At 34.0% G+C, this 21,323-nt stretch overlaps 1 protein-coding gene across 2 annotated transcripts; it reads left to right on the top strand.

Annotated features, from left to right (window-relative positions):
* The first annotated feature begins 8,298 nt into the window (after positions 1 to 8,298).
* On the top strand, positions 8,299 to 15,556 carry LOC149875953 (uncharacterized). 2 transcript variants are annotated; one of them, XM_090075969.1, is made up of 5 exons: positions 8,299 to 8,365; positions 11,599 to 14,418; positions 14,652 to 14,717; positions 14,977 to 15,033; positions 15,191 to 15,556. In XM_090075969.1, the coding sequence occupies exons 2-5, from the start codon at positions 11,628 to 11,630 to the stop codon at positions 15,508 to 15,510; spliced, it is 3,234 nt and encodes a 1,077-aa protein (XP_089932095.1). In that variant the 5' UTR covers positions 8,299 to 8,365; positions 11,599 to 11,627; the 3' UTR covers positions 15,511 to 15,556. The 2 variants fall into 2 exon arrangements, with proteins under 2 accessions (XP_089932095.1, XP_089932094.1); XM_090075968.1 differs by having other exon boundaries at positions 8,299 to 8,371.
* Positions 15,557 to 21,323: the final 5,767 nt, after the last annotated feature.

Raw genomic sequence — 21,323 nt, 5'->3', positions numbered from 1 at the left:
TTTAAAAGAGGAACACTACGCTAATTTTGCTTTGAAAAAACTCTCGAAAACTAACTTATTCGATAGAGATAGCACACAAATTTAAAAAATTGTATCTACTCATCCACTTCTTCTACAGCAAAGTACTGAGGCTTTTTATGCACTTTTATTCTCTAACATACCTATATTTGCGCAAAGGATTTTATTTAACTCAATGTAAACATACATAGAAGAGTATTGTTACCCGTTTGTTTTATGCAGCCTAACTTTAGTTTCATCTATACATTATATTGCGTTTACCTTATATTTTATCTTGCCTTTGTTAGTTTTGTGTTTTGTTATGTCAAGCTTCATAATCTAATCTTAAAAGGGGAAAACTGCGCTAACTTTTCTTTGAAAAAGTACTCAAAAAGGACCTAAATCGATATAGATAGCTCACAATTTTAAAAAGTTGCATATAGTCATCTTCTTCTTCAGCAAAGTATCGAGGCTTTTTATGGATTTTTACTCTAACTTTCCTATATTTGCGCAAAGGACATTATTTAATTCAACTTAAACATGCCTAGTAGATTATTATGTTGTTGGTTTTTTATGCAGTCTAAACTTTGTTACATCTATATTTTACGATTAACTTATATTTTATCTTGCCTTTTTGAGCTTTGTGTTCTGTGATGTCAAGCTACATAGTCTAAACATAAAAGAGGAAAACTACGCTAAACTTGCTTTGAAAAACTATTCAAAAACTACCTTTAACAAAGTAGCGAGGCTTTTCATGCACTTTTACTCTCTAACATACCTACATTTGCGCAAAGGATTTTATTTAATTCAATTTAAACATGCCTAGTAGATTATTATGTTGTTGGTTTTTTATGCAGCCTAACTTTAGTTTCATCTATATTATGTTTTAGGTTTATCATATATTTTATCTTTTCTTTTTGAGTTTTGAGTTTTGTGATGCCAAGCAACTTAAGCTAAACTTAAAAGTGGAATGCTACGCTAACCTTTCTTTGAAAATCTATTCATAAACTACCCTAGACAAAAGCTAGATTTAAAAGAGGAAAACTACACTATTTTTACTTTGAAAAAACTTTCGAAAACTACCTTAATCGATAGAGATAGCACACGATTTTAAAAAATTGCATATAGTCATCCACTACTTCTGCAGCAAAGTAGCGAGGCTCTTTATGCACTTTTTCTCACTAGTTTGCTTATATTTACGCAAAGGAATTCATTTAATTCAATCCAAACATATATAGAAGATTATTATGTTACGATTTTTTTTTTCTTTTATGCAGCCTAACATTTATTTCACCTACATTTTATTTTACGATTAACTTTTATATTACCTTTCCTTTTAGTGTTTTGTGTTTTGTGATGTCAAGCTACATAAGCCAAACTTTAAAGAGGAAAACTACGCTAAGCTTTCTTTGAAAAACTATTCAAAAACTACCTTAAACAAAGTAGCGAGGCTTTTTATGCACTTTTACTCTCTAACATACCTACATTTGTGCATAGGGTTTTATTAGATTCTAGTAGGTTATTACGTTGTTGTTTTTTTATGCAGTCTAACTTTAGCTTCATCTATATTTTATTTTACGTTTATCTTATATTTTATTTTGTCTTTTTGAATTTTGTGTTTTGTGATGTCAAGCTACATAAGCTAAACTTAAAAGAGGAAAGCTACGCTAACCTTTCTTTGAAAAGCTGTTCAAAAACTACCTTAGACATAATCTAGATTTAAAAGAGAAAGACTACGCTATTTTTGCTTTGAAAAATCTTTCGAAAACTACCTTAATCGATAGAGATAGCACAGGATTTTAAAAAGTTGTATCTAGTCATCCACTTCTTTCACAGCAAAGTAGCGAGGCTTTCTATGCGCTTTTACTCTCTAACATACCTATTTTTGCGCAAAGGATTTTATTTAATTCAATTTAAACATGCCTAGTAGATTATTATGTTGTTGGTTTTTTATGCTGCCTAACTTTAGCTACATCTATTTTTCATTTTACGTTTGTCTTATATTTTATTTTATCTTTTTGTGTTCTGTGATGTCAAGCTACATAAGCTAATGTTAAAAGAGGAAAGCTGCGCTAACCTTTCTTTGAAAAACTATTCGAAATCTATTTTTGAGATAATCTAGATTTAAAAGAGGAACACTACGCTAATTTTGCTTTGAAAAAACTCTCGAAAACTACCTTATTCAATAGAGATAGCACACAAATTTTAAAAAATTGTATCTACTCATCCACTTCTTCTTTTTATGGATTTTTACTCTCTTATTTACCCAAATTTGCGCAAAGGACTTTACTTAATTCAACTTAAACATGTCTAGTAGATTATTAAGTTGTTTGTTTTTTATGCAGCCTAACTTTAGTTTCATTTATATTTTATTTTACGTTTATCTGATACTTTATCTTGTCTTTTTGTGTGTTGTTTTGTCAAGCTACATAAGCTAAACTTAAAAGTGGAAAAGTACGCTAACCTTTCTTTGAAAATCTATTCAAAAACTGCCTTAGACATAAGCTAGATTTAAAAGAGGAAGACTACGCTATTTATGCTTTTAAAAAACTTTCGAAAAATACCTTAATCCATTGAGGTAGTGCACGAATTTACAAAGTTGTATCTAGTCATCCACTTCTTCTATAGCAAAGTAGCGAGGCTTTTTATGCACTTTTGCGTTCTAATTTATCTCTGTTTACGCATATGGTTTTTGTTTATTTCTATGTAATGATATACAAAAGAGTATTTTGTTAAAGATTATGCTGCAGGAGCTGCGTAAAAAAACTCTGGCGACCTTTCCTTAAGAAAAAAGCAACTGAAAGACATGTGCGCCTTAGAAAATTCAAATCGCGATTCACCAAATTAAAAGACGAAAAGAACGACCTTTAAAAGCTCTCACTAGACATTTGTGTTTATGATAGGCAATGCAGTTTTTGATTTTATGCAGCCTAACATTTGTTTCATCTATATCTTATTTTACGTTTATCTTATACTTTATCTTGCCTTTTTGAGTTTAGTATTTTGTGATGTCATGCTAAATAAACTATACTTTGCTAATTTTTATTTGAAAAAATATTCAAAAACTACCTGAATTATAAGCTAGATCTAAAGGAGGAAAACTACGCTAACTTTTCTTTAAAAAAAATATTTAAAAACTACCTTAAACATAAGCTATATCCAAAAGAGGAAAACTATGCTAACTTTTCTTTAAAAAAATATTTAAAAACTACCTTAAACATAAGCTAGATCTAAAAGAGGAAAACTACGCTAACTTTTCTTTGAAAAAATACTCAAAAACTACCTTAAACATAAGCTAGATCTAAAAGAGGAAAACTACGCTAACTTTTCTTTGAAAAAATACTCAAAAACTACCTTAAACATAAGCTAGATCTAAAAGAGGAAAACTACGCTAACAATTCTTTGAAAAAATATTCGAAAACTACCTTTAAACATGATTTAGATTTAATAGATGAAAACTACGCTAACATTTCTTTGAAAAAACATTCAAAAACTACCTTTAAACATGATTTAAATTTAATAGATGAAAACTACGCTAACATTTCTTTGAAAAAACATTCAAAAACTACCTTTAAACATGATTTAAATTTAAAAAAGGAAAACTACGCTAACATTTCTTTGAAAAAATATTCAAAAAGTACCTTAATCGAAAGAGATAGCACACGAAATTAAAAAGTTGCATTTAGTCATCCGTTTCTTCTTCATCAAAGTAGCGAGGCGTTTATGCACTTTTTATTCTCTAAGTTATCTCTACTTACGCAAATGGCTTTTGTTTATTTCAATGTAAAACTTTTCAAAAGAGTATTTTGTTAAAGATTATGCTGCAGGGGCTGTGTAAGAAAACTCTGGTGACCTTTCTTTAAGAAAAAGCAACTAAAGTAGATGTGCGCCTAAGAAAATCCAAATTGCGATTCACTAAATTAAAAGACATATACAACAAACTTTAAAAGTGAAACTATTTTTACAAGCGTATTTGGTAAAGATGAAATGTTCTTATGACATTTTAACGTTACGAAAGGGATTTTCTTCTGTTCAAATATTTATTACAATTTAAAGTGTTAAATAATGTTACAGAAACGACCTAAAACGCCTGTTGTATTAATTTAAACGAACAAAATAGATAAAAAAAAAGAAAAACTATCATTAAAAAAAAAAAAGTAAAAAAAGAAAAGAAATAGAAGTTGAGGAAAAATAAAAATAAGAACTTCTAACAAAGAGCTCTTCTTTTTATTTTTCAGATTTTAGATGCTTAATTCCTTGAATGAAAAGTTGAACTGATGACTCACTACTAAGGTTGTTCCTAGCCTTCCGTTCTCAAACTAGGCCATTCTGAGAGGCTGTTTGATTAAGTACCGTTGATAGTAGTATCGCACGTAAGAGACTTCTAAAACTCTGATTATTATTAATTCCTGGAATGAAGAGATGACTTCATACTCACTAACGAGGTTGTTCTTAGCCATCCGTTCTTAAACTAAGCAAAACAGTGAAGTTGTTTGATTAAGTATCACAGTTTGCTGATTTGCACATGCACCATTGCCGAAACTGTGATGCTTGGTTCCTTGATTGGATTGAAGAAGCTCATCACCATGCATTTTACAAGCTGTCCGTTGTTATGTTTTGCAATTCAGTGGTTCTGTTTTGCAATTCATTTTCTGTTTGTTTAAGTATCATCGATGGTGGTGTCGTGCATGCAAACTTTCCGAAACTCTGATGCTTGTTTTTCTTGAATGGAGAGATGAGCTTATACTTTAGGTGACTTTTAAAACTGCAGTAATTAGTGCCTCGAATGGAAAAACGAACTCATTCATTACAGACCAAGGTTGTTCCTGGCCATCCGTTAACATATTAGGCAACAGTACAGCGAAGCTGTTTGTTTTACAAGCTTTTGTCGTTTCGAGAAATCACTACATTAAGCATTCGATGGTGATACACGACTGATGGCCAGGTTCTGATTTTCGAATGAAAAGAAGAGTCGCATCCGACCACCGGTCGGCTTTCGACGCAAAACAGCTGTACACACTCGTCCAACGATCCAGTGACTAACTGTTGCAACGAGAAAGTTAGCTTTATTTGTCGTGCAGATTGTCCGCTTTGACGTAAAATGCTAGAAATTTGCTGAACGCTCGGTTTGCGCCGCCCAAGAGTCATTCTGTTTCTGCGTTGCCAGCGTCTGTCGGCTAAATACAACTGTAGACTCCGCGCAAGCTTTTTCACCGCAAAAGTTGTACAGAGCCACACCGAAGGCTAAAATCGACTTTAAGGTCGAAGGTTAAAATCGACCCTAGAGGTTTGAAAACGACGTCACGAAATTTTCAAGACATCATCGAAGAAAATTACGGCGGCCAGATGCAACTCTTAGTACTAACTCTACTAATCTTAGTACGTTAAGCATTCCAGTCGAGAGATCAGACGTTTTTTCGTCACCTAAGAGACCGGCCGATGCGTTTGCGACGCTGCGGAAAGAAAGAAGATGGCAAACCACAGGGTTGTTACCGTAACAAACCTCCGTGAGTACCTCCATCTCGAGTGGCTTTTGAAGAAACGTTCGTTTTAAACTCAAAGGGATGGTTGTTAAAGCTCACAAAAGCCTGGTTAACGATTTTCTAACGGCAGAGACCGTGTTTACAATGGATGCAGGCCGTTTGCCCGAGCCCAAAGCGCAAAGACCTTTCGGAGAACTCCTCTAGGTCGATGCAACGAAACTACTAGACGCGTGCACCTAGCGGCACGTTACAACCGAAGGACGCCCCTCGTGGACACTAAACTCCTGCTTGATATCCTCGTCCCCAGGTTTCCAAACCGTAACCCCAACCCCCTCTAATCCTAACCCCCTTACCCTCTAACTCTCCCCCCTCAAAAAAACAAAAAACATAAAAAAGCAAACAAAACGAAAAAAAAACTTGCTTCCCTCCTCACTTTTAGCTCTAGGATGCAACACCTTTTTGCCGCCCTCCGCTAGAAGGGAGTAGGGAGTAACGAAAGCTTGACATCAAAGTAGCGTTTCGTATGAGATTTGTTTGCCAAAATTTGAGCGTTTTTAAAAAAGCCAAGACTTCGTCAGAGGGGTTTCTTCTTTTCTCCTAAAGCTATCGATCGATTAAAAAGCTCAAAGCAAAGAAATTCAAAACAAAATACAAAAACGGGAAGTTTTAGTTTCTGCACCACAAGCCAAGCACTAGTTCAAACTGGAGATAATAAAAGGAAATCGAATGATCTCACTTCTCAAACCACTGAGCTGCCATTGGTCGGCAGTCTCTTGTTTGGAGACCATTGAGCTGCCATTGGTTGGCTGTTTAATCGTTGCGATTGGTCGGCAGTTTTATCGTTGGAGACCATTGAGAGATATAAAAGGAATTTTTTTTTTGAGCACAACATTAAACGTTAAATCGTTAGATGTTGTTATAAAGGCACCATTAGAATGCGATGTCCTCAAATATTTTCCTCGATATTTTAATAAGTAAACAAAAACAAAACTAAGTCTTGCAACTGGCGAAAACTTTCAATAAGCAAACAAAGCAACAACTTTCCTTTCGAGTTTTTTACATTTTAAACAAAAGACAAACAAAGAAAAAAAAAAAACAAACAAAAACAAAAACAAAAACAAAAAAACAAAACAAAAACAAAACAGAAAAGGGAGAATGAGTGAGTCGACTGATTTCGCTCAACTGTCTTAAACGAGAAGTCATAAACGTTTGCTTGTGCCAGCAAGTTGCAAATTAAGTTGTAAATGAACTGCACCGCAAAAGCTTAACCACAGTTTATTAAGCATATTAAGCCTTTGCTGACATGTTAAGACATTTTAAGCCTTTGCTATTATCATGAGGCTTTTGCTCCACGAGCCAAAAAAGTACGCTAGAGTTGACAAACTGCATCGCGGTCGAAAAGTGTAATTACGCCAACACTTTTATCCGTTTTAAGCATTTCGTTTTCGCACGAACAACAATTAAAGCAGCTCGTTGAGCTTAACGACGTTCGTATTTTTTTTCGAAGCCAAAACTTCGGCTATAAGTAGAATGAAGAGGCACTTCGAAAAACAACAAAGCTGTTCGCAGTCGATAGCAACGAGCGACAACATCTCTGCGAGTCTGGCATCAAGGTAAACAGTTTTTTTTTACATTTTCATTTGTAAGTGCCACTTTTGTGTACATTATGTATTCAAAAATTTCTTGCTGACGCTAGATTTTTCGTTTTCAATGAACAACAGTTGCAACCTCTAGTCGTTTGCTAAAACAGCTTGCTAGGACAACCAAATCAATCATATGTTGTGAAAATTTCTTTTTGTTCAACTGACTAAGGAAGATCGAGCGAACGCTTTTTTTTTTATAACTTGTTTGTATCATATTGCTATTAAGAAAACAGCGTTGTGTATACTAAACGTGACATAATTGGCAATTATCCGTAACTAAAAATAAGATAGAAATTACAAACTTGATACCATATTTTAATTACTCTAACAAAACTAGACGTCATCGCGTGAGAAAATAAATGTTCATAACACATAACCTATTTTTTTGTTTTTTTTTTCTTCTCTTTTTTCCTTTTAATCTCTTTTCTTTCGTCCAAAAAGCGTTTTGATTTTTGCCTCGCCACAAGCGATGAAATCGATAAAAAAAACCTGCTCGGACATTCTCAATTCTCAACAACAAAAGCAATCAAAGTTCTAGCTCTCGAGCACGTAGCACGTGCGCCGACAGGTTGATGAAACCGTTCAAATATGCTCGATCGCTAGAATTTAAAGAAAGAAACAAGCCAGAAACAAACCAAAATAAAAAAAGCCAAAAACAAAAATGGACATCTTTAGAACGCTTAAATTTTATAAAATATTTTCCTCTGCGTTTTTAACCAGCTAAACTGTCGTAAAGTTTTTTCGGTGCAGTTCATTTAAAAAACTTAGTTTTCAACTTTTAAACGTTTTAGACTTCTCGTTTAAGGCAGTCGAAAGAAATGAGTCGACTCACTCTCTCTCTCCCTATTCGGTTTTGTTTTTGTTTATTTGTTTTTGTTTTTTCTTCGTTTGCCTTCGTTTGCCTTTGTTTGCTTTTGGAAAAGTTGTCGCCATGCGAGACTTAGTTTTTTTTTTTTTTTGCTCAAATTGAGCACAAGTGAGTTTCTAGTCTTGAAAGTGTGCAAAGTGTGGGCCAATCTGGTGGCTGGAGTGATGACACGTGAATGCTGGAAATTCCAGACTTTGAGCGGATTCAGCGTACATAGAAAGAAATGTAGCATTCACGTGGGTCTCTCCTAAGCGTGCCATTGGTCGGTCTGCTGTCCTTAAGTACCCCCCTCCCCCCCCTCAACGTCACGTTTGCTCAACTTTCTCGGTCTTTGGCGCCCAGAGAAAGCTTGAGGAAGGATAAAAAATGGCGAGGTTTCGGTACTGCGTTTTCTGTTTTTCTTATTTGTTTTTGTTTGTTTGCTTGTTTGTTTGTTTGTTTGTTAATTTTTTTAATTTTTTTTTTTTTTTGTTTGTTTCGTTCGTTTGTTTGTTTGTTTGTTTCGTTTGCTTCGTTTGTTTTGTGATGTTTTGTTTTCCCTTCTTGATGGCACAAAACAGAAGCAAACAAGACTTTCGGTTATATTCGGTTATATTCGGTTCAATAAAAGTTTGTTGGTTTCTGCACAACAACAACAACAACCACAACAACAAAAGTCCCTCTGTCCCTCAAAAGCAGTTTCTCCTCTGTCCTAAAGAAGAGCCTCTTTGTAATCGATCTTGTCTGAATGCAGCTCTCCTTTTGCCTACAGGTTTTTATTCCAACCCTTTTGTTGTTGTTAGTGCCATGTTGTTGTTATTGTTATACTCTGTAAAAGCAGTTGTTGCTGTTGTACTTGTTTGTTGTTTCTAAAGACACTGTTGTTGCTGCTGTTAGCGCTGTTAGTAATCACCCACTTGGCTTGTATTTTTGTTTCTTGTTTTTGTTTTTTGTTTTATTTATAAACACTCTCTGAGTAAGTGATGCTGTTGCTGTTGTTGTTGTTACAGTTGCAATGAGTGTTTGTTAATGTTCCCCCACTTGGCTTGTACTTTTGTTTTCTGTTTTGTTTTTTTTTTGTTTTTGTTTTTTTTTTCTCAACACTCTCTGAGTAAGTGATGCTGTTGCTGTAGTCGTTGTTATAGTTGCAATGAGTGTTTGTTAATGTTCACCAACTTGGCTTGTTTATAATCTATTTTATTTTATCAACACTCTCTGAGTCAGTGATGGTGTTGCTGTTGCTGTTGTCGTTATTATGCTTGCAATGGGAGTTGTTACTGTTCACCCACTTTGCTTGTTTTGTTTTTATTTCTTTATTTTATCAACACCCTTTGAGCCAGTGATGCTGTTGCTGTTGTTGTTGTTATAGTTGCAATGAGTGTTGTTAATGTTCACCCACTTTGCTTGTGTTTTTGTTTTGTTTATCAACACCCTTTGTGTCAGTGATGCTGTTGCTGTTGTTCTTATTACAGTTGCAATGAGTGTTTGTTAATGTTCACCAACTTGGCTTGTTTATAATCTATTTTGTTTTATCAACACTCTCTGAGTCAGTGATGCTGATGCTGTTGTTGTTATTGTGCTTGCAATAAGTGTTGTTAATGTTCACCCACTTTGCTTGTTTTGTTTGTGCTTTTGTTTTTGTTTATCAACACCCTTTGAGTCACTGATGCTGTTGCTGTTGGTGTTATTATAGTTGCAATGAGTGTTAATGTTCACCCACTTTGCTTGCTTTATTTGTTTGTTGCTTTTTTTTTTATCAACACCCTGCGAGTTAGTGATGCTGTTGCTGCTTTTGTCATTTTACTTGTATTTATAGTTGTTACTGTTCAGCCACTTTGCTTGTTTTTTAATCTGTTTTATTTTATCACCACTCTCTGAGTCAGTGATGATGTTGTTGTTATTTTACTTGCAATGATAGCTGTTACTGTTCAGCCACTTTGCTTGTTTTGTTTGTTTGTTTGTTTGTTTTTTTTATCAATATCCTCTGAGTAAGTGATGCTGTTGCTGTTGTTGTTGTTATAGTTGCAATGAGTGTTTGTTAATGTTCCCCCCCTTGGCTTGTACTTCTGTTTTCTGTTTTGTTTTGTTTTTGTTTTTTTTGTTGTTTTTTTTCTCAACACTCTCTGAGTAAGTGATGCTGTTGCTGTAGTCGTTGTTATAGTTGCAATGAGTGTTTGTTAATGTTCACAAACTTGGCATGTTTATAATCTATTTTATTTTATCAACACTCTCTGAGTCAGTGATGCTGATGCTGTTGTTGTTATTATGCTTGCAATAAGTGTTGTTAATGTTCACCCACTCTGCTTGTTTTGTTTGTGCCTTTGTTTTTGTTTATCAACACCCTTTGAGTCACTGATGCTGTTGCTGTTGGTGTTATTATAGTTGCAATGAGTGTTAATGTTCACCCACTTTGCTTGCTTTATTTGTTTGTTGCTTTTTTTTTTATCAACACCCTGCGAGTTAGTGATGCTGTTGCTGCTTTTGTCATTTTACTTGTATTTATAGTTGTTACTGTTTAGCCACTTTGCTTGTTTTTTAATCTGTTTTATTTTATCACCACTCTCTGAGTCAGTGATGATGTTGCTGATGCTGTTGTTGTTATTTTACTTGCAATGATAGCTGTTACTGTTCAGCCACTTTGCTTGTTTTTTTTTTGTTTTTGTTTTGTTTGTTTGTTTGTTTGTTTTTTTATATATCCTCTGAGTTAGTGATGCTGTTGTTGTTATTATGCTTTCAATGAGAGCTGTTACTGTTCACCCACTTTGTTTGTTTATAATCTGTTTTATTTTATCAACACTCTCTGAGTCAGTGATGCTGATGCTGATGCTGTTGTTGTTATTATGCTTGCAGTGAGAGTTGTTACTGTTCACCCACTTTGCTTGCTTATTGTCTATTTTATTTTGTCAACACTCTCTGAGTCAGTGATGCTGATGCTGATGCTGTTGTTGTTATTATGCTTGCAATGAGAGTTGTTACTGTTCACCCAATTTGCTTGTTTTGTTTTTTTATTTGTTTTTTTGTTTGTTTTTGTTTTGCTTGTTTTTTTTTATCAATACCCTCTGAGTCAGTGATGCTGTTGCTGTTGTTGTTGTTGTTGTTATAGTTGCAATGAGTGTTTGTTAATGTTCCCCCACTTGGCTTGTACTTTTGTTTTCTTTTTTGTTATGTCAACACTCTCTGAGTCAGTGATGCTGATGCTGTTGTTATTATGCTTGCAATGAGAGTTGTTACTGTTGTAGTTATGTCTGTCATTTGTCCTTGTTAGCAAGTTCTATTTGCCCTCTCTTGCCTTTTTTCAACACAGTTTCTTTCTTTGAGTCATATGGTTGCGAGATCCTCTCAAACTCCATCTCTTTATTTATTTGTTTCTTTTTTTTTTTTTTTTTTCTCATTCTCCTTCTCATAATAGCAATCACTGCTGCCACCATGCATGTAATGCTAGTTGCTCTCATTCTTTTTCATTTGCTAGTGGAAACTTTGTTTCTTCTTGTTGCTCTCTTTTCTTTCTTTTTTCTCTTTTGCAGAGGATTCGAAAAAACACAGCTCTTCCCTGCAGTTGTAAACATTCCAGGATTCCAGGATGCAGGCAGAAGAAAAACACTCTCACTAACTGTCTTCTTTTTTTTAGCATAAACCGTTGCAAACAAACACCTGAACATGTCTTCTTCACAAGAAAACAACACTGTTGTTGCCCCTTCTCCGAACTCTAAAGCGAAAAAAAAGAAAAGAAGGCAGTCACAAGAACAGAGAGACTTAAAGCTCAAAAACAAAGTCAGGGCCGCATTAGTTGCAGCGTGTGGCTCCGTAAACAGGGTTGTACCTTTCTATGGTACCAAGAAGAGGTACGCTGTTAGCTGTCCGATGCCTTTGTGCAAACATTCCTCCACAAGCATTAAAAGACACTTGACTAAAAAAGATCATTCTTGGACTTTGGATGAAGCTTCCATCTTTTACTCTGCAATGGTCAGGAAGTTTCAGCATGCTCGTCTCGAACGCAAGTCCGGCTGTCCAAAACCTTACCCCTGTTTGCAATGTTGGAAGTATTACGACCGACTGGACATACACTTGAAAGAGACTCATTTCTACGATTCCAAGACGATCAAACAAAAGATTGCAGAGGCAAAGCGATACGACAACGACAAGCTCTATGTCCCTCAATTTATTCGACCTGCCTTCTTTGGTATTAAGCCAGTAGCTGAACAAGCGTCTGCATCAGGCTCTGCATCCTCTGCTCCTGGGCCTTCCTCCTCTTTTTCTTCTCCGGTTCTTTCCTCTGATCCTCTTTTAAGCTTGCCCTCATCAGTTGCTGGTTCGTCCGAGGCTCCTTCTGCAAACCACTGCACCTCTGTAGAAAACAAAGAGCTGAACACCGAATCCGTCCTAGACTCTGATTTTAATTCCTTAAAGCACTTGGTTTCCAACTCCTCCGTCTTGACAGAAGATAAGAGACTCTTGTTTCAGCTGGACAAAGATGCTTTTCACTTTTATTACCAGTCAGCAGATGAGCTCTTCAGAGATTTTGAAAAGTGGCTTGTGGTAGCCAACAACAACACTTTGTCACAAGCAAAGATCTACAAAAATGCAGTTGTTGAAATATTGACATGTTGTGACAGCACGCTGACGCTGCACCCGAACGCTCTCACCAATTCCAACGTTTTGGAGGATAGATACTTTTCCATGCACTTTAAAAACATTCAGCTCAATTCCAAGCTGAGTGAACTTGACCAAACAAAAGCCATGTCTTGTCACACGTTGTACAACCGCCTTGTCTACCTTTGTCTCCTGTTTCGTTTCAGTGAAGCCAGGAATGTCTATTTCGGACTTTCTCATGAGGCCATCCGACGTTTGCGCTGCAAGGTGGAGGAGTTACAAAAAGTGCTGAGGCCCTTTCGTTCTTTGAGGAGGAGCCTTGTGAAAAGCAAAAAATGCATCAACATCATCAATGTCAGTTTGCTGAACGAATATGGCAAGTCTGCATACGTAAGACAGTTAGTGGAATCGATTAGAAAGCCGTCTCTTACACCGACTAGAGACAATGCTGTGTCTCTACGAAACCATCTTCTGCTCTCTGTCACTGTAATTAACAGTTTAAGAAAATCTAACATTGCTCTTTTAAACATTAGAGACTACATGGCTGCTGAGAAGAGTGAGTGTGGATATTGCATTGTGCAAGAGCGCTACAAAACAGCATACAAGTACGGAGCCAAAAACATTCTAGTGCCGAACGACTTGAAAGTGTTGATCGATATTTATTTGCTGAGATACAGAGACCTTCTTGTCAACGACTCTCACTACATGGCTGCAGACACCAAGACTGTTTTGGAGTTGAGCGACTGCTACAGGCCCCTTTTTCCATCGATGAGACCCAACAAAGACGAATGTGTGACACTCGGTGCAACTAGAGTGCCTGTTTACCAGATGGGTTCCTCTGCTATCTCCTCTTGCCTGACGTCCTGCTTCAGAAAAAGCCAAGTAAACATTCCCATGAAGCGTCTTACTCCCACTTGCATTCGCGGTTCGATAGCCACTTACTTTGCCAACAACAGCAAAGAAGATCGCGAGCGGTTTGCTACACTCTACATGAAGCACAGCAGGAACACAATGGATAGCTTTTATGTGTCCCAGTGGAACGCTGCAGAGGAGTTGCGCTTTGCCCTGGGCATCGGACAGTCCTTCGGAGTCATAGAGTCTTTGACTGTTGAAAAGTCTGAGAGACCACCAAAGAAGGAGAAGGATGTGATGGACTGGCTCCAAACTAATGCAGAGGAGTACGGTTTTCATGAGGTTGAGGACATCTTTGAGGAAGATTTAGACTCCGGTTCTGACTCTGAAGAATGTGCTGCTACTTTCAGCTGTACCACAGTGGTTCCGTTTTCTCCAGCTGTAGAAAACAATGTTCCTTTAGAGGATAGCAACGACCATGCCGTAGATTTCTTGTGTGAACCTACCTCAACTCCTGTTTCGTCTGTTCCATCTGAACAAACAATCGCTGGTCCAGTTCTTGAACTATCCCCTGCTCTTGCACAACTAGTTCCTAACGAACAAGCTGTTTGTATGGATGTAGATCAGACTCTAGCTGTTCCTGTTGGCACAGCTTGTTCTCCTCTTGCATTAACATTATTTCCTGATGAACCGGATTTTATTGAACACCATGCAAAACTTTCTCCAGTTTACTTTAATGAGCAAGTGGTTGCCAAACCTGTTTCTGCTTCTCCTTCTCAGCAAGTCGCTTTCTGTCCTTCAAAAGAGGTCTTTTCTGTTCCTCTGACTCCTAGCCTTGTTGCTTTTCAGCAAACATTGGCCAAACCCAGTTTGTTTCTTTCATCTGATCCAGTTTCAGCTGTTCCTGTCCAACAGGCTGGTACTGTTCTTGCAAAGCAGCTCTCACCTTATGCTGTTCAATCTGTTGGTAGCCTATTTAGCCAAAGTCTTGCCTCTACATCCAGAGGTAAATTCTTTTTGATTTTTGATTTTTGATTTTTATGCAAATCTCAACACGCTTTCAAAAAATGAAAATGCCCAAATCAACTCCTTGCTCTATTGTTATTGTTAGAGCTGTAAAAAAAACAAAACAAAACAAAAAAACAACACAGAAGTGTGTATGTATTTGTTGCAGGACTAATTCTGTGATTGCTTAAATGTTTATACAAGTGAATGATACTAAAACTGATTATGTTTTAGAAGTAAAAGATCCAAGAAGAAAAAAAATCAAGTTGGAAATGCCATCTTTCACTCAAGAACTCATCGGTAATGTAAAACCTAATTTATACAAAGATATATAAACACAAACCTCTTCTTGCACAATTTCAGATGGTTAACTGTTAACAAAAACTAGCCATCATTGCTAAGTGCACTTTTAGAAAGTTGTGTCTACCCGATTTCTAATGATGAAGTTAGAAACATCACCGTTAGAAATCATGCACAGCTTGTTATCATCTCTAACACTTAGAAACTGTTGATGGTTTTTATGAATTAGAAAAATGAACATGGTTTTATTTTATTTCAGGATCAACTCAGCCAAGAACAAAGGAAAACAAAGCAGAAGTTAGCCAATGCCATTTAGGTAATCTTTCAAAAACCAGTTATTGCTATCAGTGCAAACAATAAGGTCAACAAAAAAAAATAAATAAAAAAACAGAATAAATCTTGTCTTACTTCAGAACCAAATGAATATTTGATTTAATCACTTTGTGTTATGACTTGAGTTTGTAAAATTTTAGATGAAATAGTTGAAGAGCTGAATGCTTGCCCTGGCCACAACGAATGGTTCAACACCAGAAGTTTTCCACGATGTGCAGCTTTGGTGTTGGCATACATCTTGCAAGACGTGTTTACAGATGTAAGCTCAAGTTGCTCGTACAAAGATTACCTTGGCATCTTGGCAAATCATAGCAGTGACAAGCTCATTCATGTCTTGCAAAAGTACTCCTACCAAAGCCATATTAAAGACAAAATTAAAAACATGAAGCTAAAAATTCAAAAAGAGGGTAGTTTAGAAAAGTTTGTTCAATATGGCAATATCGTGAAACCATTTATGTAGTTTAGATAAGTTTGTTCAGTTTGGCAATAAAGATGGGCCTTTTGTGTAGTTTGTTTTATCTATGCTTTTGCAAATATTTTTATCTGTTTCGCTAAAGACATAATAAACAAGAAGTTCTGTTAAACTGTTCTCACATTTCTTATTTAAAGATAGTTCAAACTTTTTTTTATCTTTAAAAAAAAAAAAAAGAAGTCGTTTTGTTATTCTGTGAAAACTTTTAATAGAGTTGCATTTAGAATTACTTCTGATGTTTTTAAGAGTTTGTTAAAAAGCAAAATAATATTTCCTGTGATGTTAAACTGCATAAGTGAAATTTAAAAAAGGAAAACTGCTCCAACCATTTTTCGGAAAAAGAAATCAAAAAGTTCCTTATTTTAAAAGATCTAGACATCCATTTCTTCTTCAGCAAAATAGCGAGGCTTTTTTATGAACTCTTACTCTCTATTTTTTCATATCTTTACACAAAGGATTTTATTTAGTTCAATGTAAACATACATAGAAGTATATTATGTTTTTTTTTTTTTTTTGTTTTTATGCAGTCTAACTTTTGTTTCACTTCTATTTTATTTTACGTTTATCTTGTATTTTATCATGCCTTATTGGTTTTTGCGTTTTGTGATGTCAAGCTGCGTAAGCTAAACTTAAAAGGGGAAAACTACGCTAACTTTTCTTTGAAAAAATATTCAAGAAGTACCTTAAACGAAAGAGAAAGCACACGAATCTTGCCATCCAATTCTTCTTCTGCAAAGTAGCGAGGCTTTTTATGTACTTTTGCTCTCTAATTTATCTCTATTTACGCAAAGGGTTTTATTTCAATGTAAACACGTATAAAAGAATACTTTGTTAAAAATAATGTTAAAGGAGTTGCGTAAAAAAAAACGTCTGAATAAAGTTTCTTTACAAAAAAAACAACTAAGAAACAAGCGCGCCTAAGAAAAACCAGATCGCGATTCACTAAGTCAAAAAACGAAAGAAACAAAGTTTAAAAGGTCTTTCTAGACAACAAATTCTATTTTTGGCAATGCAGTTTTTGTATTTATGCAACCTAACTTTTGTTTGACTTCTATTTTATTTTACGTTTACCTTGTATTTTATCTTGCCTTTTTGTGTTTTGTGATGTCAAGCTACATAATCTAAACTTAAAAGAAGGAAACTAGGCTAACTTTTCTAGTAGAATATTATGTTGTTGGTTTTGTATGCAGCCTAACTTTAGTTTCATCTATATTTTATTTTGCGTTTATCTTATATTTTATCTTGTCTTTTTGAGTTTTGTATTTTGTGATGTCAAGCTACATAATTTAAACTTAAAAGAAGAAAAATAGGCTAACTTTTCTTTGAAAAATTGTTCAAAAACTACCTTACACCGATAGAGATAGCTCACGAATTTAAAAAGTTGCATCTATTCATCTTCTTCTTCAGCAAAGTAAAGCTTTTTATGCACTTTTACTCTCTAACTTACCTATATTTGCGTAAAGGATTTTATTTAATTCAATTTAAACATAACTAGTAGAATATTATGTTGTTGGTTTTGTATGCAGCCTAACTTTAGTTTCATCTATATTTTATTTTGCGTTTATCTTATATTTTATCTTGTCTTTTTGAGTTTTATATTTTGTGATGTCAAGCTACATAAGCTAAACTTTAAAGAGGAAATTTACGCTAACCTGTCTTTGAAAAACTATTCAAAAACTACCTTTAACAAAGTAGCGAGGCTTTTTATGCGCTTTTACTCTCTAACATACCTATTTTTGCGCAAAGGATTTTATTTAATTCAATTTAAACATGCCTAGTAGATTATTATGTTGTTGGTTTTTTATGCAGCCTAACTTTAGCTACATCTATTTTTCATTTTACGTTTGTCTTATATTTTATTTTATCTTTTTGTGTTCTGTGATGTCAAGCTACATAAGCTAATGTTAAAAGAGGAAAGCTGCGCTAACCTTTCTTTGAAAAACTATTCGAAATCTATTTTTGAGATAATCTAGATTTAAAAGAGGAACACTACGCTAATTTTGCTTTGAAAAAACTCTCGAAAACTAACTTATTCGATAGAGATAGCACACAAATTTAAAAAATTGTATCTACTCATCCACTTCTTCTACAGCAAAGTACTGAGGCTTTTTATGCACTTTTATTCTCTAACATACCTATATTTGCGCAAAGGATTTTATTTAACTCAATGTAAACATACATAGAAGAGTATTGTTACCCGTTTGTTTTATGCAGCCTAACTTTAGTTTCATCTATACATTATATTGCGTTTACCTTATATTTTATCTTGCCTTTGTTAGTTTTGTGTTTTGTTATGTCAAGCTTCATAATCTAATCTTAAAAGGGGAAAACTGCGCTAACTTTTCTTTGAAAAAGTACTCAAAAAGGACCTAAATCGATATAGATAGCTCACAATTTTAAAAAGTTGCATATAGTCATCTTCTTCTTCAGCAAAGTATCGAGGCTTTTTATGGATTTTTACTCTAACTTTCCTATATTTGCGCAAAGGACATTATTTAATTCAACTTAAACATGCCTAGTAGATATTATGTTGTTGGTTTTTTATGCAGTCTAAACTTTGTTACATCTATATTTTACGATTAACTTATATTTTATCTTGCCTTTTTGAGCTTTGTGTTCTGTGATGTCAAGCTACATAGTCTAAACATAAAAGAGGAAAACTACGCTAAACTTGCTTTGAAAAACTATTCAAAAACTACCTTTAACAAAGTAGCGAGGCTTTTCATGCACTTTTACTCTCTAACATACCTACATTTGCGCAAAGGATTTTATTTAATTCAATTTAAACATGCCTAGTAGATTATTATGTTGTTGGTTTTTTATGCAGCCTAACTTTAGTTTCATCTATATTATGTTTTAGGTTTATCATATATTTTATCTTTTCTTTTTGAGTTTTGAGTTTTGTGATGCCAAGCAACTTAAGCTAAACTTAAAAGTGGAATGCTACGCTAACCTTTCTTTGAAAATCTATTCATAAACTACCCTAGACAAAAGCTAGATTTAAAAGAGGAAAACTACACTATTTTTACTTTGAAAAAACTTTCGAAAACTACCTTAATCGATAGAGATAGCACACGATTTTAAAAAATTGCATATAGTCATCCACTACTTCTGCAGCAAAGTAGCGAGGCTCTTTATGCACTTTTTCTCACTAGTTTGCTTATATTTACGCAAAGGAATTCATTTAATTCAATCCAAACATATATAGAAGATTATTATGTTACGATTTTTTTTTTCTTTTATGCAGCCTAACATTTATTTCACCTACATTTTATTTTACGATTAACTTTTATATTACCTTTCCTTTTAGTGTTTTGTGTTTTGTGATGTCAAGCTACATAAGCCAAACTTTAAAGAGGAAAACTACGCTAAGCTTTCTTTGAAAAACTATTCAAAAACTACCTTAAACAAAGTAGCGAGGCTTTTTATGCACTTTTACTCTCTAACATACCTACATTTGTGCATAGGGTTTTATTAGATTCTAGTAGGTTATTACGTTGTTGTTTTTTTATGCAGTCTAACTTTAGCTTCATCTATATTTTATTTTACGTTTATCTTATATTTTATTTTGTCTTTTTGAATTTTGTGTTTTGTGATGTCAAGCTACATAAGCTAAACTTAAAAGAGGAAAGCTACGCTAACCTTTCTTTGAAAAGCTGTTCAAAAACTACCTTAGACATAATCTAGATTTAAAAGAGAAAGACTACGCTATTTTTGCTTTGAAAAATCTTTCGAAAACTACCTTAATCGATAGAGATAGCACAGGATTTTAAAAAGTTGTATCTAGTCATCCACTTCTTTCACAGCAAAGTAGCGAGGCTTTCTATGCGCTTTTACTCTCTAACATACCTATTTTTGCGCAAAGGATTTTATTTAATTCAATTTAAACATGCCTAGTAGATTATTATGTTGTTGGTTTTTTATGCTGCCTAACTTTAGCTACATCTATTTTTCATTTTACGTTTGTCTTATATTTTATTTTATCTTTTTGTGTTCTGTGATGTCAAGCTACATAAGCTAATGTTAAAAGAGGAAAGCTGCGCTAACCTTTCTTTGAAAAACTATTCGAAATCTATTTTTGAGATAATCTAGATTTAAAAGAGGAACACTACGCTAATTTTGCTTTGAAAAAACTCTCGAAAACTACCTTATTCAATAGAGATAGCACACAAATTTAAAAAATTGTATCTACTCATCCACTTCTTCTTTTTATGGATTTTTACTCTCTTATTTACCCAAATTTGCGCAAAGGACTTTACTTAATTCAACTTAAACATGTCTAGTAGATTATTAAGTTGTTTGTTTTTTATGCAGCCTAACTTTAGTTTCATTTATATTTTATTTTACGTTTATCTGATACTTTATCTTGTCTTTTTGTGTGTTGTTTTTGTCAAGCTACATAAGCTAAACTTAAAAGTGGAAAAGTACGCTAACCTTTCTTTGAAAATCTATTCAAAAACTGCCTTAGACATAAGCTAGATTTAAAAGAGGAAGACTACGCTATTTATGCTTTTAAAAAACTTTCGAAAAATACCTTAATCCATTGAGGTAGTGCACGAATTTACAGTCATCCACTTCTTCTATAGCAAAGTAGCGAGGCTTTTTATGCACTTTTGCGTTCTAATTTATCTCTGTTTACGCATATGGTTTTTGTTTATTTCTATGTAATGATATACAAAAGAGTATTTTGTTAAAGATTATGCTGCAGGAGCTGCGTAAAAAAACTCTGGCGACCTTTCCTTAAGAAAAAAGCAACTGAAAGACATGTGCGCCTTAGAAAATTCAAATCGCGATTCACCAAATTAAAAGACGAAAAGAACGAACTTTAAAAGCTCTCACTAGACATTTGTGTTTATGATAGGCAATGCAGTTTTTGATTTTATGCAGCCTAACATTTGTTTCATCTATATCTTATTTTACGTTTATCTTATACTTTATCTTGCCTTTTTGAGTTTATGTATTTTGTGATGTCATGCTAAATAAACTATACTTTGCTAATTTTTATTTGAAAAAATATTCAAAAACTACCTGAATTATAAGCTAGATCTAAAGGAGGAAAACTACGCTAACTTTTCTTTAAAAAAAATATTTAAAAACTACCTTAAACATAAGCTATATCCAAAAGAGGAAAACTATGCTAACTTTTCTTTAAAAAAATATTTAAAAACTACCTTAAACATAAGCTAGATCTAAAAGAGGAAAACTACGCTAACTTTTCTTTGAAAAAATACTCAAAAACTACCTTAAACATAAGCTAGATCTAAAAGAGGAAAACTACGCTAACTTTTCTTTGAAAAAATACTCAAAAACTACCTTAAACATAAGCTAGATCTAAAAGAGGAAAACTACGCTAACAATTCTTTGAAAAAATATTCGAAAACTACCTTTAAACATGATTTAGATTTAATAGATGAAAACTACGCTAACATTTCTTTGAAAAAACATTCAAAAACTACCTTTAAACATGATTTAAATTTAATAGATGAAAACTACGCTAACATTTCTTTGAAAAAACATTCAAAAACTACCTTTAAACATGATTTAAATTTAAAAAAGGAAAACTACGCTAACATTTCTTTGAAAAAATATTCAAAAAGTACCTTAATCGAAAGAGATAGCACACGAAATTAAAAAGTTGCATTTAGTCATCCGTTTCTTCTTCATCAAAGTAGCGGGCGTTTATGCACTTTTTATTCTCTAAGTTATCTCTACTTACGCAAATGGCTTTTGTTTATTTCAATGTAAAACTTTTCAAAAGAGTATTTTGTTAAAGATTATGCTGCAGGGGCTGTGTAAGAAAA

Source organism: Hydra viridissima, unplaced genomic scaffold, assembly GCF_058129835.1.
Source record: "Hydra viridissima isolate aposymbiotic clone 2 unplaced genomic scaffold, HvirCarnegie_v1 scaffold_91, whole genome shotgun sequence".
NCBI lineage: Eukaryota > Metazoa > Cnidaria > Hydrozoa > Anthoathecata > Hydridae > Hydra > Hydra viridissima.
The sequence above is the reverse complement of the archived record's forward strand: the minus strand, read 5'-3'. Positions and strand labels throughout refer to the sequence as shown.

Coding starts and splice junctions, on each gene's coding strand:
- LOC149875953 (XM_090075969.1), top strand. CDS start 11,628: ATGTCTTCTTCACAAGAAAACAACACTGTTGTTGCCCCTTCTCCGAAC. Junction 14,419..14,651: donor TCTTGCCTCTACATCCAGAG/GTAAATTCTTTT, acceptor ATTATGTTTTAG/AAGTAAAAGATCCAAGAAGA. Junction 14,718..14,976: donor TTTCACTCAAGAACTCATCG/GTAATGTAAAAC, acceptor ATTTTATTTCAG/GATCAACTCAGCCAAGAACA.